Genomic DNA, 25,005 nt, shown 5'->3' on the forward strand with positions numbered 1-25,005 from the left:
TTTTTTGAATTTTTGTCTTTTTTTTTTCCACTGTACAGCATGGGGACCAGGTTACACATACATGTATACATACTTTTTCCTCCTATTGTTGTGTTGTAAGTATCTAGACATAGTTCTCAGTGCTACACAGCAAAATCTATCTTTTTAGGGCTGCACCTGTGGCATATGGAGGTTCCCAGGCTAGGGGTCTAATCAGAGCTGTTGCTGCCAGCCTATGCCAGAGCCACAGCAACACGGTATCCGAGCTGTGTCTGTGACCTACACCACAGCTCACTGCGACGCGGAATCCTTAACCCACTGAACGAGGCTGGGGATCGAACTTGCAACCTCATGGTTCCTAGACGGATTCATTTCTGCTGCTTCACAATGGGAACCCCAAGATTTTCTATTTTTTATAATTCATTCTGGGTAGATTGTATATTTCTGGGAATTTAGCCATCTCTTCTAAGTCATCTGATTTGTTGGCATATACTTTTTCATAGTAATCATTTATGATCCTTTGCATTTCTGTGTTATCAGTTGTAACATTGCTCTCATTTCCGATTTTATTTGTTGGAGTCCTATCTGCTTTTTTCTTGCTGAGTGGAGCTAAAGATTTGTCTATTTTATTTGCCTTTTCAAAGTAAAACAGCTCTTATTTTCAGTGATGTTAATTATTATCTTGTTAGACTCTTTCATTTATTTCCATTCTGATCTGTGTTATTTCTTTCCTTCTGTTAGCTTTGAGCTTTATTTGTTCCTCTCTCCTCTTTCCTTGAAGGGCAAAATTAGGTTGTTTGAGATCTTTTTGGTTTACTAATGTAGGCATTGCTATGAACTTCCCTCTTAGACTGACTTTTGCTGATTTCTGTAAGACTGATTGATATATTTCCTTTTTTATTTGACTCAAGATTTTTTTTAATCTCTTTCAATTTCTTCTTTGACCCTTTGGTTTTCAGTATTGTGTTCAATCTCCACATATTTGTGACTTTTCCAGTTTTATTCTTATAATTGATTTCTGATGTTGTGGTGTTTGAAATTTCAGTGTTCTTAAATTTATCAAGATTTATTTTGTGTCCTAACACATGATTTATCTTGGAGAATTTTCCATGTGCACTTGTGAAGAATGTATATACTATTGCTTTCATATGGAATGTTCTCTGTATGTATGTATGTAGTGTTCATCGCTCTAGTATGTCATTTAAGGCTAATGCTTCTGTATTGATTTTTATTTGGATGACCTATCTGTTGATATAGTGGGGTATTAAAATTCCATACTATTGTTATATTTCTATTTGTCACTTTGGGTCTTTAATATTTGCTTTATATATTTAGGTGTTCCTATTGTGGGTGCATAAAAATATTTACAATGTTACATTGTTTTGCTGAATTAACATCTTTATTATTGGGTAATGACCTTCTTATTCTCTTGTTAGAGTTTTTTTCTTAAAGTCTATTTTGTCTAATATAAGCATAGCTACCCCAGATCTCCTTTGGTTTCAATTTCCACAGAATATTTTTCCACCCTTTCACTTTTAGTCTGCATATGTCATTGCATCTGAAGTCTCTTGTAGGCAGCATACAGACAGTCTTTTTTTTTTTTTTTTCTTTTAATCCATTTAGCCCCTTTGTCTTTAGACTGGAGAATTTGGTCCATAGACAGTTAATGTAATTATTGATAGGTATAGACTTACTACCATTTTTAAAAATGTTTTCTAATTAATTTGTCCCTGCTATTCTTGCTCTCTCCCCTTGGGATTGCTTGATTTCTCTAGTGGCATCCTTAAATTTCTTTCTCTTTAATATATCTGTTATTGTTTTTTTTGCTTTGTGGTTACCATAAGGCTTACAAATAACAAACTATATTTATAACAGTCTATTTTATTTCATAACATAATCAGTTTGAATACATTCTAGAGCTCTATATATTTATTCCTCCCCTGACATTTTTTATATACATATATACATATATATTTTTTAAAATTTTTTGACTGCTCTGTGGCATATGGAGTTCCTGGGCTAAGGATCAGATCTGAGCCACAATTGCAACCTTCACTGCAGCTGCAGCAATGCCAGATCCTTTAACCCACTGTGCCAGGCTGAAGATAAAGCCTGCATTCTGGTGCTACAGAGACACCACTGATCCCATTGTACCAAAATGGAAACTCCCACATTTTACATTTTTGAGAGAACAATGTGCATCTTTTATCTTGCATATCTATTAACAAATTATTGTGATTATTTTTGCTACTTTTGTCTTTCAACCTTCATACTAACTTTACAAGTGAGTAACCCATCAACTTTACCACATTAGACTACACTGAGTTTTACTATGCTTTTGCCTCTACCAGTAAGATTTATATCTGCATATACTTTCCTGTTACTAATTAGTGTTCTTTTGTTTCAGCTTTTAAAATTTCCTTATCATTTCTTGTAAGCTAGTCTATTGATGAATTCCTTCAGCTTTTGCTTATCTGGAAATGCCTTCTTTCTTTTTAATTCTGAAGGACAACTTTGCTGGGTAGAGTATTCTTTCTTGGCAGTTTTTTCTTCAGTACTTGACCTGGTTTGGGTCTCTTTGTGTTCATCCTATTTGAAAAACTCTGGACTTCATGGATGTAGATCACCTGTTCCCTTCCCTTAGTTACAGAAGTTTTCAGCTATTATTTATTTAAATGTTTTCTGGCCTTTTCTCTCTCTCTTCTTTTGAAATTTCTATAATGCAAACATTGCTCAACCTGATTTTGTCCTATAAGTTCCTTATGTTGTCTTCACTCTTTTTCATTATTTTTCTTTTTGCTGCTCTGATTGAATAAATTTCTGTGCCTTGTCTTCAATTTTGCTGACCTATTCTTCCAATTCATCTTGTCCATTGTTGAACTCCTTTATTTTTCAGTTCAGAAACTGTATTCATCAGCTTCATTACATTGTTTATATAGTTTTATATTTTGTCTCTTGTTGAAACTCTGAATTTATTTATGTATCAGTTTTTGACCTTGATAAGCATCTTTCTGATAATTATTTTGAACAGTTTGTCAGAAAAATAACTTAGTTCCAATTTGATTATGATATTTTCTGAGAGATTTTCTTGTTCTTCTTTCCTTTGGAACACATTTCTCTGTTTTAAAATTTTCCTTGATTCTCTGTGTTAGTTTCTAGGGATTAGGTAAAAAAATCATCTCCCCTAGTCTTGAAGAAGTGGTGTTGTGTAGAAGGTGTACCTTTTCATTCAATCCTACATTTTCCTCTCTCTCAAACCTCTTTGATTGTCCAAATAGATTTCTTAATTCTTAGTGGCTGCCAGTAGTTGAGGGACCTTTCAGTGTCCCACATCAGAGGGCATTATCACCTAGATTTAGGCTAAATGGATGCTGGATCTTCAAACAATAGATTTTAAGTTATACAGATATACCTCTTCCAGAAAATGACTGGAAGATGGACATTTCTGCTTTTCCACTCTGCACTTAGCCCCAGCGTGACAGATAAGAGCTATTTCTTTGTTTGATACCATACTATTTAGCCCATGAACACAAGCTGCACTGGCTATGAGAGCTAGGCTATCAAGGAATATGTCCTCTGTGTAGAAGCCACAAAACCTGGGCAGCCAGGCAGGTGTACCAGCTCCTTTTTGGAGATATCTGTGACAGGGGTGAGGTAGAGGGTGAGCCCAAAGATTGCTCCACCAGCCTCCTTAGTCTCTGGAGAGGATTACAGTTGGCTCCTAAATGTGTGCCTGCCTCTCAGGCAACAACTATAAATATAATTTAATTTCCTCTTTCATGGAATGCCTGGGCATTTCTTTCTGTGGCCTTTGTGCTGTCCTGGAGAGAGGGGAGCTAGTTAAGAAATATTTCTATTGTCGTCCTATGGGACCGTTAATGTAAGCCCCACTGGCTACCACAGCTAGGCAATGAAAAACCAGGGCACCAGACATGTGAACAAGCTCCTTACCAGGAGACAGTAGAGACCTGGGGTAAGACAGAGGAGACCTTTAAGATGGTGCCCACCAGCCTCCAGGGCCTTTGGAGAGTGTTTCAGTTAGCCCTTAGATGTAGATTAAATTAGATCCCTGCCCCTTCCAGCCAAAGGATTAAGATATGCAAATAGGCCTTTTTCACAGAAATTCTGGACACTTTTCAATTGGGTGCCTCTCTGCTGGGCCCTGAGAGTAGCCATGGTGAGTCCATGCAAACTCTTTTAAGAACTGTTTGTTAGCCATGGCCTTGTGCATCTCGTGGTCATAAGCCCTGTTGGTCTTCAAAGCTAAATGTTTTGAAAGCCTGTCTTTTCAGGTGCAGGTCTTAAAAGATGAGGTTGCCAAATATGGGGTTCAAATCTTTTAATTTTCAGAGAGAAGCTGGGCATTTTGAGTTTCTCCTGATATGGGTCATTGTAACAGGGGCTTATAGGGATTGTGTCTTAGCCTCTCCTAACCATTTTGCTGTGGGCTTTTTCCTTTTCTTCCTCTTTTAATTTTGTTGGGGTATAGTTGATTTACAATGTTGTATTAGCTTCAGGTTTACAATAAAGCAAATAAGTGATACCTATACCTATATCCATTTCTTTTTTTCTCATATAGGTTATTACAGAACATTGAGTAGACGTTCCTGTGTTATATAGTAGGCTTTTGTGGGTTTTTTTCTTGTCTTCCTGATGTATAGGAGTCACTCAGCTACTTTATGTTTTTCTTTTGGAGGATTGTCCCCTAGGTGGCTGTAGATTTGGCATATCTGTGGGAGGAGGTGAGCTCAAGATTCCCCTATATTGCCATCTTGAACCAGAGCCCCATTTTACATTTATTGTTCATGTCTAACTTAAGAGGAAAATGATTGCATTATCTTCATTTTGTGGCTCTGTTGTTTCTGAGGCAGAGGGAATTTATAATATCTGCATAGGATCACACAGGCAATAAAGGGTACAGCTAAGATTTGAGCCCCAGGCAGCAGCTCTTGAAACTACCATGAAGACTATTGCAGCTTTCACTAAAGTGAATAAAAGGATAACTCAGGAGTTTTTTCCTCAAATGTGATATTGACATAAGCTATTCTCTTTCCATTTACTTTTTTCATTTAAAACCATGGTGCCATTGAATAAAATCAAAGTGTTAAAATGGTTAAAAAAAAGTCAGAGTATAAAAAAAATCCTCTATCTTGCTCACTGTATCACATTTCTTACATTTCCATTTTCTCAGGCTTCTGAGTTCATTTACATATCAGTGTTTGCCTTTGGACAGTGGTTTGCTCCAATGTTACCTGAGCTTTAAATATTCCTTCAAAGCTACTCTGTCTAATCATGCTTGGGTCCATTTCCTAGCATGACCGATAGTATTGAAAATGTGGGTTAAGATTCCTTTTCTCTATCACTGATTTCATCTGTCAACCTCTAAAACAAACAGTGACACAAGGAAGCTGTTATTAAAGATGTTTGATGGAATCATGGGCTCTTCAGAAGTGAATAAATCTAGAACAGTCAACATCACAGTCTCTTGAGCACTTTATTATAAATACAAGTAAATACCACAAGATGGCACCTTCTCACTTTTCAACATCAACAATTACAAACATTTATCTTCATAAAATGGTTTCAGCTTTTTCGTGTGTTGTTTGAGATATTATTGAAACCTTTATAAAAGCAAGACTTGCTACAAACAGGATCAGCGTTCGATGTATATTAAATGAGGTCAGATAATTAAATTCAAAAAAAGAATTTATAAATATTCAGATAAGAAAATCGAAATTACAAAAGCAGAGTTTATCCTCATTAAACTGAATTACAACTGTGTGTGGTCAATGCTATATCTACATGGCTAAGTTTTTGTTAAAATACACAAATTTAGTTATTAAATAATTTATCTCATTCTCCAGTACAACCACCTATGTCATTTGTACACCTAACATTCAATACATATTTCATCCCAAACAGCCTAGCTTTCATCTAGTCCAGCAACTACATACATTCCATTTGTTTTCAATAGATGCAACCCATGAGGTGCCATCATCCCATCAGCTCCAAACAAAATATAATATTTAAAGGTACAAACTCAGAGAATTTCTGAAATGGCAACCCATTTTCTCTGTGTTCATGAAAATAGGCAATCCACTTTGAAAGTCTTTGAACCAATGTAAACGCTAGAAAACTCAGTGTTGAAGTATGGGAAGAATAAAGATTTGCACTAATATAGTGCATAACAATGCAGTGTCAGATTTGTCATTTACAGTAAATGCCTTGATTGGACTTTCCTCCGGATTGTCATCATGCTGCTGAGAATAAAGTTTACTCAAGTCTGTGGGAATTCCATCATGTTTTCTTCTTCCCATTTCCAAGCAGGAAGAGAAGGGTTTTCAGGTCCCTTGGGAAAATCAAAAAATTAAACACTCACACCCACAAGCAACTGGAAAGCAAAATGGCAGGCCTAATACTCCTTGACTCCATGTCCAAATGAAGTTGAGGCAAGATTACATTTGCAGTATCTGTATTCTGCCCAGTATATCACATCATGAGATTCCTCAAAAAACTGAGAAGTCTGAGAGCTACAAAAGAGAAAGCAGTTAAGGCAGTTGATGTCTACATTTGGATTTCTTTTTCAGGTTACATGTCTAAGTCTCCATCGTAGGCTAAGGTCAGAGGCTTCTGTTGAGGAGGTGTGCTTTGATGTGCTTTTGGCTTCTTGCTGTAAAGGGAAAAGAGTTCCTGAGATAAAGTTCACAGAGCTCCATTTCATCTGCCAAAGTAAACTGTGAGGTACAGGAATTCAAGTGGTTAGACAAAAGAGTCATTTCTCTGGACTGGTGGGTTCCTTTGTGGAATACTAGTAGCAGGAGAAGACTTTGTTTTTTTGTTTTTTTGTTTTCAAAATCTTAAAAATGGTTTAGTGGAAAGAGTGAATGTAAAAAGGCTACTTTGTTGATACTCAGCAATGTAAACATCTGGTGCTCACTAATTCCTACCTGATTGCAACCTCCACAGCACAGATGTTTCACATAGGCAGCTGAAAGAGCAAGACTGCCATGTTTTACTCTGGCCTGGTCTGGTTTTTACTTTATTTTATTTTTTGTCTTTTTAGGGGCCACACCCAGGACATATGGAAGGCTATGGGGTCAGATTGGAGCTGTAGCTGCAGTCCCAGGCCATAGCAATGCAGGATCTGAGCTGTGTCTGCAACCTATACCATAGCTCAGGTCAACCCCAGGTCCTTAACCCACCAAGTGAGGCCAGGGATTGAACCCATGTCCTCTTGGATACTAGTTGGGTTTGTTAATGTTGAACCAAGACAGGAACTCCCTGGTGGTTTTTACATCAACACGCTTTTTCTATGGCCCAAAACCTGATATCTAGCTGCTAAGTCACAGAGTCTGTCCAGAAAACCTCACTGATTCTGCACCAGGCCAAGCCCTGCTCCCTAGGTCTCAGTTCTCCCTGAGGTTGACAATTTTTCCAGGTCACAGAGGGGACTGTTCATTCCTTCTCCTGGAGAGAGAAGCTGAAGTCAAGTAATATTACCAAATCACACAGTGGTATCCCAGATCATTACAGCCCTTTGATTCTTAGTATGGGTGAATCTCAATTGGAGAGGATTTATAGTTTGAATTCTGCCACACAACTGCCCCACCCCCACTGTGAAGTCTCCCTTCCCTCTTCAGGGCCGTGGATTTGCCACACCCTCACAGTTCAGCTCTTTTTGGGTTGTCCTTCTCCACAGGAAGCATCTCCCTCTCTGTCTCCAAATTTCTACGCTATTTATTTTACAGCAGCATCTGTTATTAATCGGGAGCACAGGGAGTGCCAAGCCCTGTGCTGAGCATTTTACACACAGTATCTCAGTGAATCCCACAACAGCACTGAGAAGGAGACATTAGGTTTGTCGTTACTTTACAGAGAAGGACTAGCGAGGTTATTTACCCTCCCCCAAGTCACTGAGTGGCATAGCCTGGAATCTAAGTTTATCTAAAATGCACAGGACAAATGCTTTTAATGCTTCAGGGCCTTCTCTTTGTATCAATGTAATTCATTAGGCACTTGGTAGAAATGTTTTTGTCTGTACAGGTAAGTTAATTTTTATGCGTTGAGTGCATGTATGTTAAAGACAGGCATCTTAATGTGTACAATTGAGTGGCCTTTTGAACACTCACAATGTTGTCTAACCATCACCCCCAAGGGAAAGGTTTACCCTCTAAGCAGTCTCTCCCCATCCCCCACCCCCTCCCTGGCAACCACATATCAACTTTCTGCCTCTGGAGCTTCGCCTATTCTGGGTATTTCCTCTTAATGGAATCATACTATATGTACAGCTTTTTGTGTCTGGCCTCTTTCACTTAATAGTAAAGAAGAAAATTTTATGTAGATTCTACCATGATTAAAAAAAAAAAAAAAAAGATGTTCGATAAAATAGTTCTAAGGAGAATTTCCTAGGTTAAAGTACTCAAATTCTAATTCGGGAAAAAAACTTTTTATGGTTTAATGTATGAAGCGATTTATAGATGCTAAAGAGGTAAATGAAATGATTTTTAAAAAACCTACCGAAAGCAATCACGGATCCCCACCCGGCACCTGCCGTGCACTGGGTGCTCAGCAGCTGGTGGCTGAGAGCTGGGAACTCGCAGGAAGATACCTTCTCAGCTGAGGAGGCAGAAACATGCTCTAGAATCCTCTGCGGAGGGACCCTAGGCCTATGATTTCCTGCTTTTGAGGTCTGTTCTGTTCTCAAAAGAGCAGTTACTGAATAATTATCTGAATAACATTTAACTCAACTTTATTTAGTATTATATGTCTCTTATGATGGCTCTAGTCATATTTCCCGGCGTTGGCTCATGGAGGGTGGACCCAGTTTGTGTCCTGAGTATGCTAAATCTACAGCATTTAAAGGGACTAAGAAATCACACAAATGACAATTTAGGACAACTTGGAAGTGACATCTTGCATAACCATACTGGTGGTGCTAGTAGAGCTTGTCCTAAGGTCAAAAAGAGTGAGAAGAATTTCATTTCAATGATAATAGAGGTCTTCCCTCCTCTCCCCCATTTCCTGCTGTTTTAGGGAAAGAGAAAAGAGGAGGAAGAAATGGAGGTGTTTCCAGAGTCTCTCACAATCTACTGTTCCCTGGCTTTGCTAAGGGCTATTGGACAAAGACATGGGAAAGCTGAGTCCTGGGACATGGGGAGGAAGGAGAGAGGTGTGTGTGTGGGAGAGAGATAAATTAGGAGTTTAGGACTAACATACACACTACTATATATAAAATAGATAAGTCTCTACTGTAAAGCATAGGGAACTGTACTCACTGTCTTATAATAACCTATAATGGAAAAGAATCTGAAAAAGCACATATTTATGCATAACTGAATCACTTTTTTGTACACATAAAACTAACACAACATTGTAAATGAATTACACTTCAATTAAAAATAGTATAATAAAATACCTCTGGCCAAATAATATTCCCTAGGATACATTTAAACTTGGCCAACCTCTAGAAGATAAGCCTGGAAAATTCTTCTTGAATATTGCAGATTTTTATACGTTTCCATGTATGGAATTACGAACCCTCTGTTCACGTCTTGGTGAGAAGAAAGAGGGAGCTTTTAATATGTTGGCCTGGGATTTTTGTAGACTGTGGGGTGGTTTGGGATGGTTGTGATGAAGGCTTCATTTCATGATGACTCTTGTCATATATTGTAAGCTCTCAACTGGCAGAAACTGAAATCACAGCTATGAATATGTGAGACTTGAGAACCTCGAGAGTTTTAAAGGTCTCTGGTGTTGGCAAGCACTGAATGAGGTGGTAGTTTTGTTGGGCTACTGTGGCTTTACAAAGCCTTCTGGCTGGTTACAAAGAACCCTAAGAAGAGGAGCTGAGTTGAGGGCTGAGCACTGCCAAATCAGCATATAGGAGACTTATCTTTGGAGGCACCAGCTCCCTTTCTTTTCTCCCTTCCTGGTATTCATTAAGAAATTCATGAAGAAACCATTTAAAAAATCATTTTCTCTCCCCAGCTCTGCTATCAGGGGAGGTGTGACTCCCTCGCTCAAACTAAATCAAGACCCACAAATGACTGGCACATGGGCTGCTGCCACCACCAGTCGTCCTGTATCCATGGTGAACATCTCCAATCCATCTCACTCTTCTTTCCTAGTGAGCCCAGGAGTAGGCCCATAACCCTTCGTAATGGAGCACCCTTGACAGCCATCACCACTTTCAGTGTTGGTACAAGGGAGAAAACCACTACACAACCCTGACTGTGAGAGATCATTGACTGACATATTTTAAAAGTGACCTCTTCCATGATTATTTGCATTTTAGCAAAGGATAAACCCATTAGCCAGAAAAGCAAGCTCATTATGAACTAGCAGGCAAGCTGCGGGCACTTTTCAGCACCTTTGAATTTGAGCCACAGAGACCACCCTCAGGCCAGATGACTTAACAAGCAGCTACTCAGGAGGGTGGAGACTCTGGAAGTGGCAGCAGAAGGAGAGCCTCTATCCTGAGTTGTGCTGAACAAGGCAGAATAGATGTAGTTATCTGGAGTAAGTTCCACGCACTATGTCTAAATTAACTACAAGCTCACCCAGTGTTCATCCCCACTAAATTCACTCATGGATCTTCATTGCCAGTGAAGCTGGGGCATCAGTAATATTTTAAAAACTCCAAATGCCAATGGCAATGTACAAAGGGTCATATCTGAACAAAGCAGCCCTTGAGGAGACTATTTTTTCTTTATTTTCTTAAAACACTTCCAAGTTTTATTAAAAATTATTTCATCTAAAGTGTTCACCTCATACCTGGAATATTATAGCCCCTCTCCTGTCCTAAGCTTTTCATTTTGGGGAGAAAATATAAAATCTCCAAAACTGGCATCCTCTAACTTTTTTGCAAGCTATTTAATAGAAGCAGATGCTGTGAAAATATCTATTTAGATTCTTTAGGAAGCTCCTATGTAATAGTAAGCAGTATGTGTTTTGATATTGATAGGTCTGGGAGTTCTTGTCGTGGCACCGTGGTTAATGAATCTGACTAGGAATCATGAGGTTGCAGGTTTGATCCCTGGCCTTGCTCAGTGGGTTGAGGATCCGGTGTTGCCATGATCTGTGGTGTAGGTTGCAGATGTGGCTCGGATCCTGTGTTGCTGTGGCTCTGGCGTAGGCCAGTGGCTACAGCTCCGATTAGACCCCTAGCCTTGGAACCTCCATATGCCACGGGAGCGGCCCTAGAAAAGGCAAAAAGACAAATATATATATATATATATATATTGATAGGTCTGTTCCCAAATCTGTACCTTACTCTATTTGGGAAATAAGGAGCCCCTAAAAATGTGAAAGATAGAGACAGGCTTTGGGTCTAAAGAGTTTCTGGGGGGTGGGGGATTACTCAAGGGAGTGAAATTAGAGACTGAGCTGGTGGTCCAGTGGAAAGAGTATACATTTTTGGGTTAAGGCAAACCTGAAGTTGATTTTACCAGGCTGATGACCTCAGATAAGTTATTAAACTTTACTGAGGATCACTTACTCTCTCTTTATAATGAGGGTGATAATAGCAATGCCTCACTTGATGAATTGCAAAGACTAAATAAGGCAATGTATGTAAAGCACTTTGTTTGACATGAGAATATTAAAATTTTTTTCCTGACCTACATCTCTAAAGATTATGGGCACTGAATTATTTTTTTAACTATCTACTTACTCATTCACTTATTCATTTCTTCAGTAAATATTTATATACTCTAAAAAATTCCATAAAATATAGTCCACCTCTTCTTCTCCCCATCCCTCAGGTCCTTGGGGTTTGGCAGGAACATATTTATATGAATCACTACAATACCAGTGTGGAGTAAATGCCACAGGGGAGGAGGCGTGGACAAGTTATTCCAGACTGCTGGGTAAGGAAAATGTTGGCACTTGAGTTTTATTGGGAAGTACTGGTTGAAGGGCAATAGCTAATGATGAAAAATTAATTCTAGAAGAATGGGATAGAAGGAGTCAACCATGCAAGCAGAAACCTTCCTGTGAAATAAGATACCACCCTAAGTACCCTCATGTAAGGTAACTTTTCTCAAAACATTATCCTTTAGAAAGAGCTTATAGCTTTACATTCAACTCCTATAAGTCTTTCATATTATGAGAGGCTACCTTTACATATAAAATTTTTAATGAAGATCTTAAATATAATGTACAGTACAAATAAAATGGTCAACTTTCCTAATATACAATAATAGATATTTGGGCCTTGGGATAAACCCTCTGAAATAGCAACACACATTCAAAGAAGAGCTATATCTCAAACAACTTGCATGGACATGAATCCAGTAAACTCCAAAAACTGAATTTGTGGAAAGGAAGACTAAACCAATGACAAAGTGATCTAAGAGAGAGATAACAGACTTTGAATAAAACTGTCATAGAATTAGAAAACATGAGTATTTCATAATGAAAGCATATATAGGATTGTTGATAGGGATATAAAAGCATGTGGATAAAATGAAAGAGTATAAAATTTACTACTTCATATAAAGTTAAGGAAGTGAAATTCCTAAAAAAATTTCCTTCAATGATGAAATGATTTAAGTATCTATCTGAGCCTATACAACACACAGGGCATAGAGAAATAGTGGAAAATGAAGTTGAAAGAGTTGTTTGGGCTCAAATGGAAGACTTGAGTTGACTGGCAAAGCAGCTAGAACATGACTTTGCTTTTGCTGTCAATGGGAAGCCATGGCTGGTGTTGAAGTAAGAAAGGGGCTAAATTTTAGGAAGAGTAATCTCGTTATGGACTGCTGAATCCAACTATGGAGCTATTGTGCTTCTTCTAAAGGGGAATTATTAGGCTGGGTATTGAGGAGGAAAAAAAATAAGGCATGAGAAATACTATATATAAATATTCATATAATATAATCACTAAAAAGTAAAGGATTTTTATTTTTATTTATTTATTTTTTGCTTTTTAGGGCCACACCCTTGGCATACAGAGGTTCCCAGGCTAGGAGTCAAATCTGAGCTGTAGCCACTGGCCTACGCCACAGCCACAGCAACACAGGATCCGAGACATATCTGTGACCTACACCACAGCTCACAGCAATGCCGGATCCTTAACCCACTGAGCAAGGCCAGGGATCGAAGCTGCATTCTCATGGATGCTAGTCAGATTCGTTTCCACTGAGCCACGATGGGAACTCTGATTCCATTGATCTTTTATATTAAAAATTCTTTAGAAAATTGTTACCACAACTCAGTGAAGTACCTAATTAATCCCCAGAGCCTAGGGTCATACAGAAAGTGCCTCAATAAATATTTATTTATTGTTGAAGGAATGGATTAATGTTAACATAATTTTAAGTTGGAGGGAATGGAGAAACGTAAAAGGGCAAAATTTATGACTCATTAAATTTTAATTTTCATTCTTTTAGATATTCAAGGGAAGAAGGAACCATAGAATGTGGAATTCGAGGTGTGATATTAAGTAGAACACATCCATTTTATAGACTAATAGACTATTTTATGGTGTATTGGGCCAGGGCTTTGAGAGCTGTTTCTCATCTGTCAAAAACCTTCACGTTCTTTGTTGCAATTAAGACCTTTTCCATTTTCTAATGGTGAATGCTTCCTATCACTCTAAACCTCATGTAAGATTTTCCACTTCCTATTTGTTCATTAGGGCAGGACATAGACAATACTCACAAAGCTTACCAGTTCAAGCATAATTGGCCAAATTGATTACAGGGTACCTGAAGGTGTTACTTTTTACTACAACACTGTGGAAACATGACTTGGATAGAAATCCAACTTCTGGAAATTCAATTTCTATCACCATAGGTGGTAGAAAGAATTAAAGTCACTTTATTTTCTTCACTAACTTTCACTGACCAAGAGCAATGATTTAAAAATCTGTGTAACCTTGGAAATGCAAGCCTAAAATACAAAGACTAGATTTGAACTGACATTAAAACTTGGGAAAAAATTCTCAAGAAAATAGTTGATGAGACAGATGAATATAAATATCTCGATTTAGAGAAAAAAGCAAAGTAGCACTTTGATCTCATGAAAATTAAAAAAAAAATCCTTTAAATTCTGCCTAGGAAGTTAATAAAATATTCTCAGCACACTTGAAAATATTCTAATGTATTTACCTCTGTCTGGCTTCAAAAGGAGCTCTTCAAATAAAATATATTCCATCCAATAAACTAATCATCATTTTCTGAAAAATAATATATTTTTAGGAACTAGTTGCTTACAAAAGGAGTTCTTGGAATGGAAAAATTTTCTCTCATAGCTGGTCAATATAGATAAACACTTGGCTCTATATTCGAAGCATATGAATAGGTTGCTCAAACCAAGTGGTGGATTTAACATAGCTGGTTCAAATTGGTCAGTTTGAGAAGAAAATTTAAGAAGTAGAGTTTGTAGAGTAATGGCCCTCAGCCTTGGTTGCATAATAGAATTACCTGGGGGTACTTGTAAATATCCAGATAACTTGACCACATGGGGCTAGGACCCAAGTATCAGTCTCCAGGAGGTGTCAGGAAATGCCAGGGTGCCAGCAAAGCTGAAAACTACTGATCTGGGTCAAAATTCTAAAATGGAAAAGCTGTAGACCACTCAGCCATCCTGACACCTTAACTTTCTAGAGACTTACATCCTGCCGAAACTGAATCAAGAAGAAATAGACCAAATGAACAGACCAATCACTACAAATGAATTTGAATATGTCATAAAAACACTCCCTATAAATAAAAGTCCAGGACCAGATGGCTTCACAGGCAAATTCTACCAAACACACAAAGAGGATCTGGTGCCCATCCTCCTTAAACTTTTCCAAAAGGTTGAAGAAGATGGAACACTCCCAGAGACATTCTATGATGCCACCATCACCATAATTCCAAAATCAGACAAAGACAACACCAAAAAAGAAAACTATCGGCCAATATCTTTGATGGATGTAGATGCGAAAATTCTCAACAAAATTTTAGCCAACCAAATCCAACAACATATAAAAAAGATCATACACCATGACCAGGTGGGATTCATCCCAGGTACACAAGGATGGTTCAACATATGCAAATCAATCAATGTCATACACCACATTAACAAAAGTCAAAACCACATGATCATCTCAATAGATGCAGAAAAAGCATTTGACAAAGTCCAACATCCATTCATGATAAAAACTCTCACTAAAGAGGGTATAGAGGGAACACTCCTTAACATAATCAAAGCTGTTTATGACAAACCCACAGAAAATATAATGCTCAATGAAGAAAAGCTGAAAGCCTTCTCACTTAAATCTGGAACAAAACAGGGATGCCCACTCTCACCACTGTTATTCAACATAGTTTTGGAAGTCCTAGCCACAGCAATTAGACAAACAAAAGAATAAAAGTCATCAAATAGGAAGAGAAGAGGTAAAACTGTTACTGTATGCAGATGACATGATACTACACATAGAAAACCCTAAAGACTCAACCCAAAATCTACTTGAATTGATTAACAAATTCAGCAAAGTAGCAGGATATAAGATTAACATTCAGAAATCAGTCACATTTCTGTTTACTAATAATTTAATATTAGAAAAGGAATATGAAATACAATACCTTTTAAAATCGCACCCCAAAAAATCAAATACCTGGGAATACACCTAACAAAGGAGGTAAAGGACTTATATGCTGAGAACTATAAAGCATTAATCAGGGAAATTAAAGAAGATGTAAAGAAATGGAAAGATATTCCATGTTCCTGGATTGGAAAAAACAATATTGTAAAAATGGCCATACTACCCAAAGTAATCTACAGATTCAATGCAATCCCTATCAAATTACCCATGACATTTTTCACAGAACTAGACAAACAATCCAAAAATTTATATGGAACCACAAAAGACCCAGAATTCCCCAAGCAATTCTGAAGAACAAAAACCAAGCAGGAGGCATCACTCTCCCAGATTTCAAGCAATATTACAAAGCCACAGTCATCAAGACAGTGCGGTGCTGGTACCAAAACAGACATATAGACCAATGCAACAGAATAGAGAATCCAGAAATAAACCCAGACATCTATGGTCAATTAATCTTTGACAAAGGATGCAAGAGCATACAATGGGAAAAAGACAGTCTTTTCAGCAAGTATTGCTGGGAAACCTGGACAGCTGCATGGAAATCAATGAAACTGGAACACACCCTCACACCATGCACAAAAATAAACTCAAAATGGCTGAAAGACTTAAATATAAGACAAGACACTATCAAACTCCTGGAAGAGAACATAGGCAAAACATTCTCTGACATCAACCTTATGAATATTTTCTCAGGTCAGTCTCCCAAAGTAACTGAAATAAAAGCTGGCTGGAGTTCTCGTTGTGGTGCAGTGGTTAACGAATCCGACTAGGAACCATGAGGTTGCGGGTTCGGTCCCTGCCCTTGCTCAGTGGCTTAAAGATCTGGCATTGCTGTGAGCTGTGGTATAGGTTGCAGACGCGGCTCGGATCCCGCGTTGCTGTGGCTCTGGCATAGGCCAGGGGCTACAGCTCCGATTTGACCCCTATCCTGGGAACCTCCATATGCCATGGGAGTGGCCCAAAGAAATAGCAAAAAGACAAAAAAAAAAAAAAAAAAGAAAAGAAATAAAAGCTGGTTTGTTTTTACCAGTGGGACCTAATTAAACTGACAAGCTTTTGCAAAGCAAAGGAAACCAAAAAGACAACTTACACAATGGGAGAAAATAGTTTCAAACACTGCAATTGACAAGGGCTTAATCTCTAGAATATGCAAGCAATTTATAGAACTCAACACCAAAAAAGCCAACCACCCAGTGCAAAAATGGGCAAAAGACCTGAATAGACCATTCTCCAAGGAAGATATACAGATGGCCAATAAGCACATGAAAAAATGCTCACCATCCCTGATTATTAGAGAAATGCAAATCAAAACTCCCAAGAGATACAGAATGACCACCATTAAGAAGTGCACAAATAATAAATGCTGGAGGGGGTGTGGAGAAAATGGAACCTTCCTGCACTGTTGGTGGGAATGTAAGCTGGTACAGCCACTATGGAGATCAGTATGGAGGTTCCTTAGAAGTCTATACATAGAACTACCATGAGACCCAGCAATCCCACTCTTGGGCATATATCTGGACAAAACTTTCCTTAAAAAAACTCATGCACCTGCATGTTCATTGCAGCTCTATTCACAATAGCCAAGACATGGAAACAACCCAAATGTCCATTGACAGAGGATTGGATTAGGAAGATTTGGCGTATATACACAATGGAATACTACTCAACCATAAAAAAGAACAAAACAATGCCATTTGTAGCAACATGGATGGAGCTAGAGACTCTCATCCTGAGTGAAGCAAGTCAGAAAGAGAAAGACAAATACCATATGATACACTTACATCTGGAATCTAATATAAGGCACAAATGAACCTTTCTACAGAAAAGAAATAAACTTGTGGAGAATAAACTTGTGGTTGCCAAGGAGGAGAGGGAGGGGGAGAGAGTGGGGTGGATTGGGAGCTTGGGGTTAATAGATACAAACTATTGCCTTTGGAATGGATTAGCAATGAAATCCTGCTGTGTAGCAATGGGAACTCTGTCTAGTCACTTATGATGGAGCATGATAATGTGTGAAAATAGAACATGTACACGTATGTGTAATTGGGTTATTATGCTGTACAGTAGAAAAAAAACTGGGAAAATAACTATCAAAAATAATTTAAAAAAAGATAAAATGGAAAATCCCTGAGATTTACCACTTAAACCTTCTGATAGTATTTGAAAACCAAATAAAAGAATGTTATTTATTTATTTATTTATTTTATTTTATTTTATTTGGTCTTTTTTTGTCTTTTTAGGGCCGCACCTGTACCATATGGAAGTTCCCAGGCTAGGGATCTATCTAATCAGAGCTATTGGTGCTGGCCTGCTCCAGAGCCACAGCAATGCCAGATATGAGTCACATCGGCGACCTACACCAGAGCTCAAGTTAATGATGGATCCTTAACCCACTAAGTGAGGCCAGGGATCGAACCCGCAACCTCATGGTTCCTAGTTAGATTTGTTTCTGCTGTGCCAAGATGGGAGCTGCAAGAATGTTATTTCAAATAAGGACAAAAACATAATAATCTTCCACTTCAACTACTGTGCAATTCTACTGTTGGTGATTATTTCTGGGGTCAAGGGTCCTGTTATAATGGCCAATGATCTTGACATAAGTTTTCTTTGAGCATAATATGTCACCCATGAAGATACGAAAGATAAACATTTTACTCATTAGTACTCACCAAACAAGGTAGGAAGTAAATACTAGGAAAATCATGATAAGAAAACCACCACCTGAAACGCCATAAACCCACATTTTTACACGGCCATCTGTTTAAAATAGAAAATAACAGGCTTAGTGTACAAAAGCTTTATTTCTATATGAATTAATTTATGACTTATTTCTCATCAGAATTCTAAGACTTGAATAAGTTAGAAGTGTAAGTGGAAATACTCACGTGTGACCACTAATAAATGCCAAAAAAGCAGATGAAAATATAAAATTAAGATAGTCTATGAAGTTTTTCACAATGCCAAAGACCAGAAATCAGTACTTTATAGTATGTAACAATTAGTAGGATATTTTGAGTTTATTTTTTCACTTGTATATACTCGCATACATGTAATACAAAAGTATTGCCAAAACACCCACATGTGTACGAGTATATATTTTCTTTGGATTTGAAAGCTGCTAAAGAAAAATGGAACAAGTAGTCTGATCTATTACTTTATTTTTACTATGCAAGGTATATATAACTTTACATAACTTGACTGTATGTTTAGAGTGTGTGTGTAAACTTGAATTGTTTCTGGAAATCTCAGAGTTTTTGCTCTGTTTTACATGAGTAAACAGTTAACTAAATGAACTGGACTGACAGTAGCAATGCCTTACTCTCCTAGAGGAATTATGTTCCTCTCTGAAAAATATACACACAAAAGTTCATTATACAATATGAATGCAATTAACTGTGGTCAAAGAAACACCTATCAGCATCTTATTCTAAAGACTTTCGTGGTGATGAAAAACAATCAAAACCTATTATAGACAACACTTGTTTGGAATAAAATCACAGTTACTTTTAATTATATTATGACTACTTATTACAGTTTTTGCTTACAAGATACTTTCAAGCCTCAATCAGGTTATAGAATGAGATTTCAATGTAGTAATGATATTTTTCTATTGTCATAAAATTTTGAACAAAGTTTTGATTCTGATCTCTTTGAAACACTAATGATGAAATTCCCTATTCCAGATTTTTTGTATTGGCAGTTAAAAAAAAAAAAAAAAAAAGCCTTCCTGAGTGAAAATGCACCTTCCATCTTAGCCCTAAATCTCATAGAGCTAAAGTACTGGAAGATCCAGATCCAGTGCTTTTAAATCCCAAGTACAGAGGTACATAGTACGTGACCTTAAAGCCACATTACTTAAAGAAGAATTAATACAGCTTTTTATAACAGCACAATGGATAGGATCAAAGTTCAAACTATTAAAAAAAGATATGTAGTGAAAAATCACCTTTACCTGCTACCCTTTCGCCCTCTCCAAACAACCTACATCCCTAGGAGCTACCATTCTACCAGTTTGGTGTGAAACACTTCATAGTTTTCTCTGCATATGCAAATATGCAAGTACATACACAAAATACATGTACTTAAAAAAAGACACAAATGGTGCATGCCACTCACTTTGGTACTTTTTTCCACCTAAAAATATATTGGAAAATATTTCCATGCTGATTCATAAAGGTAGGTCTAGCTCATTCTTTTTAGTACCTCTATGAGACATTGAAGTATTGTATCAAATATATTTTTGTTTTTCTGCTTTTCTACTTATAGACATTTAGGGTGTTTCCATCCATGTGCTATATAATAAACAATCATAATGTCATTTACATACTTTTTGGTATACATGTGTATTTTTGGAGGATGAATTCCTAGGAGAAAAATTTTAGGTCAAAATATATGACAGATTTTGCCTAAGTGTCCTCCGGAGAGGATGTTCCAATTTATATTTTCATTATGAGAACCCAGTGAAAGTTATAGTCTCTCCCTGACTAAATATATACTATATATATGCTTACATTCATATGTACACAATAGTGTATATGTCTGTACGTATGTATGTGCACACACACAAATACAAGCACATACATATATATTCACATACATGATACTGATGCTTTAGTTAGACCTCGGAAGATTTAGGACCTCACTTGTGGATTTGAAAACTCACTTCCCTGGAATCTCAGCCTAATTCCCTTCCTGAAATAGGTTTTACAAGTGGTGGGTGAGCCTGGATATATTCCATGTCATGCTTCCCTCAAATTTAAGTCTATTGTTGTCAATTAGCTAAATGTCACTAAATATCACAAAATGAATAAGGTATTTTTGAATATGTACAGCATGTCCAGACAGAAATGGGAATTAAACCTGAGTAAGATATTGTGATTGCCTTTAAAAGTTGATCAAGGGGTGTAGATCTTGTTTCTTCTACTAGATCTTGGGTCCTTGTTCTCTGGGTTTACTTCATTTCAGCATGGCATCAATGCACTTTGGTATGGCGAAGGCTTAGGGTCTGGAAGGAAAGTTCTCAGGGTGTATTTTGCCTGAGCTTTGTGTCTCTGCCCTCTTAATGCTCCTTTCATCAGTTATGCTATTTTGCTCATTTACAGGATTTTGTTTCCTAGAAGAGGTCTGTATGGCAGGCCCAGAGAATTTTACTTCACGGAGTGGGAAGTAGAGACCAGTGCTTTTTAAAGCCCCAATGACCTGCCTTTCAAACCTTTCTGCCCCTTGCTGGTGGTGTGACCTTGGTCAAATTAATTTGCACAGCTAATTTCAGAATCCTCCTACCTAAAATAGGGATAACAGCATCTCATTATGTTGCAAGAACACAGTGAGATGAGTCAGGTACCATAACTAGCATAGAACCACAGAGTACATAGAAATCATCTAATAAATGTTTATTCTTGTCCTTAACATCCACTCATTTTTGAGTCCTGCAGGACTGGCACTGTGCCAATACTCATGACAAACCTGCAGGGCAGGTGCCTCTAGAGTGATTCATAGATGAGGAAACAGTTCCAGAGAGGTGAAAAAATTACACTCGGTCACAAAATAGGTGTCTTGAGCCATGATGCCAATAAGGTCTGTCATCCTCTGAACCTACTTCTCTTAACTGTTTCCCTGGTGTTTCTTGAACCGGAAGGGTCCCTGTACATTCCCTAGGTAACTGCATGTTCCTGAGAATCTATTCCAATTTTTACTTTTAATTTCAATGGTATACACAAATCCACAGTTATAAAAGCAAATCCTTTTGCAGAGGTAATTTACAGTTAAAATATTTTTAAAGATTGATATTTTGATTACTTAACTCAGTGACTGGGGTTGACACTTATTTTCAACCACCCATGAGAACATTTTATACTACCCAACACTCAAATCTGAGAATCCTTGAACTAGACCATATGGCCTTTTCCTTCTCTTTTTTTCCTTTCCTCCATTTTTCCCATCATGAGCAGTGGTCATAATATGAACCCTAATCCTCCTTGAAGAATTTATATTTCTTACTCATAACTGACATATACCTGGATCAAAGGGTTGAAGAGACCATCCTTTAAAAATATCATGTATTTTTGAATTGACAGGTCTGTTTTTCCCAGTGAGGTTTTTCACATCAGCTTTTTTATCCTCTGAGCCAGGTACTTTCATGCAGTAATCCAGGAAACCATTTGATCTCATTATCTCTGTATAGCCCTTCTCACAGCCACAGACTCCACCCTATAGCACACACAAAAAATGTTTATGGTTACACAGTGAATTGTGTAGATGAAAAAGAACACTTTAAATGTTGGAATCACTAGAGTTCCCATTGTGGCTCAGTGGTAATGAACCTGACTAGTATCTATGAGGATGCAGGTTCAATCCTTGGCCCTGCTCAATGAGCTAAGGATCCAGCATTGCTGTGAGCTGTGGTGTAGGTCGCAAATGTGGCTCAGATCCCACGTTGCTGTGGTGTAGGCCGGTAGCTGCAGCCCCAATTCGACCACTAGCCTGGGAACTTCCATATACCATGGGTGCAGCCCTAAAAAGAAAAAAAAAAAAAAGGAATCAAGTAATATTTGCATGATATGTCAAGGAAATTTAGGGTTTTTAAGCACCAGACTTGGCAAAGAAAAAATCCAATAAATAGTTCTTTCTGAATTCCAAAGTCAACCCTTAAACAAATCATTAGTTTCTTTTCCTAGAGGTTTATAATTCTTAGCCCTTCCAAATGTGAAATCCCAATTCCTTGTCAATAGAGGACATTAACTACATCCTTTTCTCTCTTATAGGAATGTTTAAGGCATTTAATTAAAAATTAGCCTCAACTCTCCCCCTAGCTGTTTCAGATTCCTGCCCACTCACTCCAAACTGCCCGTGACCCTAAGAAACACAGCAACAAGAATTATGTACATATCTTTGAGTTTTGTGCTCTTTGAGGTCTATTGCTGCCTCTGTGACTTTCTACCATTGATCACTAATTACTCTGAACTGCCTCTCTGCTCAGAGGCTTAGTTCTGCAGTCAGGGGACAGACCAAAGCCTCAAAGCAGCCCCAGTGGAGAAAAAAGACTTGACCGAAGACAAGTGAGAGAGGAGAGAGAGAGAAAGATATGGATGCCTTTTACTAATCCAAGTGTCACACCACATCATATCATCACATTCCTCACTGGCATCATGACAGTGTGTCCTTCATATTTATCTGTAGATTCTTGGTAATTTTCATGTCCAGTAAATCTCTCCAACAAACCAATTATGATAAAGCATAATGGACAAGGATTTATATCTATCTCTGGAAGGGAAACTGAAAATAATTGCTTTTCCTTCCTCCAGCAAACATAAAGGCAATAGAGGAGAATAGAAAATAAGCACAGGATTATGAATCTCTATGACTTTGTTGTTGGGGCTCCTTATGTAAAACTATATGTTGAATTTTCTGAACAGGTCCTAGCCTTACATAGCCACTCATGTAAATCCCTATGAATCAGCCAGATTTACTTAGGTCATCAATTGTTGAATGACTGCATGAGTTTGAAGAGCAACAGACACTCATATAATAATGAGCAGTCCAACAAACCAATTATGATAAAGCATATAATAATGACAATTATTACAGTATTTCCAGTAGTTTTAATTGAAGGCATTACTCAGTGTTCAGCGGAGAGAACTAATTAAGAAAATTGGTATAAGCTCAGTTATGAAAGCCATCTTTTCAAGATGCATCTCTATTAGAGTGAAAAGTTGTATCCAGTCTCATATGACAAAGGTTCAAGGGAAAAAGTTAGTTGACATCTTATCAAAGAGGGCCTTCAGAGAGTTGGTGGAAAGCCAAAACTTCTATTTTGCAAATATCACTGTCCACGAAGTTGGTGCTGATCTCTACTTTTCCTTTTTTTTTTTCCCCTCTGGAAACTTAATCACTAGCTTTTCTGTGGCAAAGAATTAACCTAACTTGAAGTAGAAGAGACATAAAATAGGAGTGAACACTTGAGTTATTTTTAACCAAATCATTTTTAGAAAGAACACACAATGAGAAAGACTTGTTTCTTTGAGAGGCAGGGCACAGTAGGAGTGCCATTGATTAGAATACATGACATATGCATTATTTCCTGAGCAGTGATGGATGGGAGTTTAGGGAGGAGAAGAAAGATTTCTGCTTTAAAAAAAGTATATACACACGCACATATTATTATTACTCATAGCCACATATTCAACATATTTGAAATCAGATAAAATATATTCACACTACAGTAAGGATAGGGTAATCAATTTTGCTAAATAATATTTAGCCAACATGAACATGCATTTATAATATCTTTCAAAATGTTTTAGGTATATGAAAGGCTAAGAATGGAGGGAAAAAAAATCAACTGAGAACACATTGATAAATAGAGCTAACATAAATTAGGTATCTGAAAAAGAGGTGTAGCTGTAGATGGATTCAGAAGGGAAAAAAAAAAGAAAAAAGACTGCTTTCTTTAAGGCATACCCAGAAAAGAAATTCTTCATAGCTGTGATTACTACTGCAAATGCCTCTAGATGGTATCATGGGCCCATGGAACTGCAGCTTGGGCTGTAGGAGACCTCAAAGCATCAGACAGCCTATGGATAGCACAGCAATTGAAACACTTGCCCGAGTCTCCAGCACACGACTCACCTGTGTACAGTAGGAAAAGGGTTTTCTGCAGGCTGGGTTACACTGCCGAATAGCAGCAGGGCGGGCCTGAGGGGAGCAGCCTCCTACGAAGGAAATCCCATCATCATTTACAGATTTTCCTATGATAAATAGCCATTATTTTCCTCTCTGGCTCTGGCTACTTTGTAATGATACTATTTTAAAAAATCTGTTTGCTGACAGTGGGGCCCAGTCTCATTTTATTGATCATTCCAGGATGGGCTATTTGAGATATGAGGCTCTGCTAAGAGAAGATGTTTACAGTGGCGATTTTATACCCATGCACTGGCAATATGATTCTATCATATAGCTATAGCCATGCTTGAGGGCAAAGTCTACAAGTGCCAGGATCAGTAAAAGAATTTATGAAATCTCAATTTAAGTTCAGAAGCAGAGCATAATACACTCAGGGATCTCTTCTGTGTGTGTATCTATCTATCTATGTATCTATCTAAATTTCCCCCCAGCTCCTGAATACCCCAACTAGGCACAGGACCAATTCTCAACAACAACATGCTAAAAGAAGGCCACTAATCAATTCATGGGACCGCAATATCAAACACTTTGCCAGCATTTTAAATATATTTCAACCAGAACGGACACACACACACTCACATACAGACTCCCACACATATTTTTAAGAGCAAATGTATACCATCTAGGAGAGATAATCATACCTCTGACATCGCACTTGCAGGTGCTTATTAAATATTTTTGAGTAAATGGATGGAATAATGTCTCTATAATCTGAAAATCATTTATATATTAATCATGCCTTCCTGGACTCA

The 25,005-nt window shown here is 37.7% G+C and overlaps 1 protein-coding gene and 1 long non-coding RNA gene across 11 annotated transcripts in view; one reads left to right on the forward strand and one right to left on the reverse strand.

Annotated features, from left to right (window-relative positions):
- The window catches only part of LOC146395764 (uncharacterized), a 160,591-nt gene that overhangs the window by 97,398 nt on the left and 38,188 nt on the right, over positions 1–25,005 (forward strand). The window contains exons 2-3 of the long non-coding RNA XR_014830577.1: positions 11,742–11,846; positions 13,371–13,411. This is a non-coding gene — a long non-coding RNA (uncharacterized LOC146395764). The remainder of the gene's footprint in view (positions 1–11,741; positions 11,847–13,370; positions 13,412–25,005) is intronic.
- THSD7B (thrombospondin type 1 domain containing 7B) overlaps positions 5,455–25,005 on the reverse strand; it is a 960,849-nt gene continuing 941,298 nt past the window's right edge. For all 10 annotated transcript variants that reach the window (XR_014830551.1, XR_014830550.1, XR_014830553.1 and 7 more), the window contains 4 exons: positions 24,200–24,282; positions 21,589–21,781; positions 18,241–18,328; positions 5,455–6,649 (listed from right to left, as the gene is read on the reverse strand). Coding sequence is in view for 6 of the 10 variants with exons in the window: in XM_085001332.1 (XP_084857458.1) it covers positions 6,568–6,649; positions 18,241–18,328; positions 21,589–21,781; positions 24,200–24,282 (446 nt within the window). In the remaining 4 variants the exon portion in view is untranslated. The remainder of the gene's footprint in view (positions 6,650–18,240; positions 18,329–21,588; positions 21,782–24,199; positions 24,283–25,005) is intronic.

This window comes from Sus scrofa, chromosome 15, assembly GCF_054392235.1.
Source record: "Sus scrofa isolate SSC_HxYL_T2T_F1_AM1 chromosome 15, Sscrofa_HxYL_maternal_Yorkshire_Landrace_v2.0, whole genome shotgun sequence".
NCBI classification, from domain to species: Eukaryota; Metazoa; Chordata; class Mammalia; order Artiodactyla; family Suidae; genus Sus; species Sus scrofa.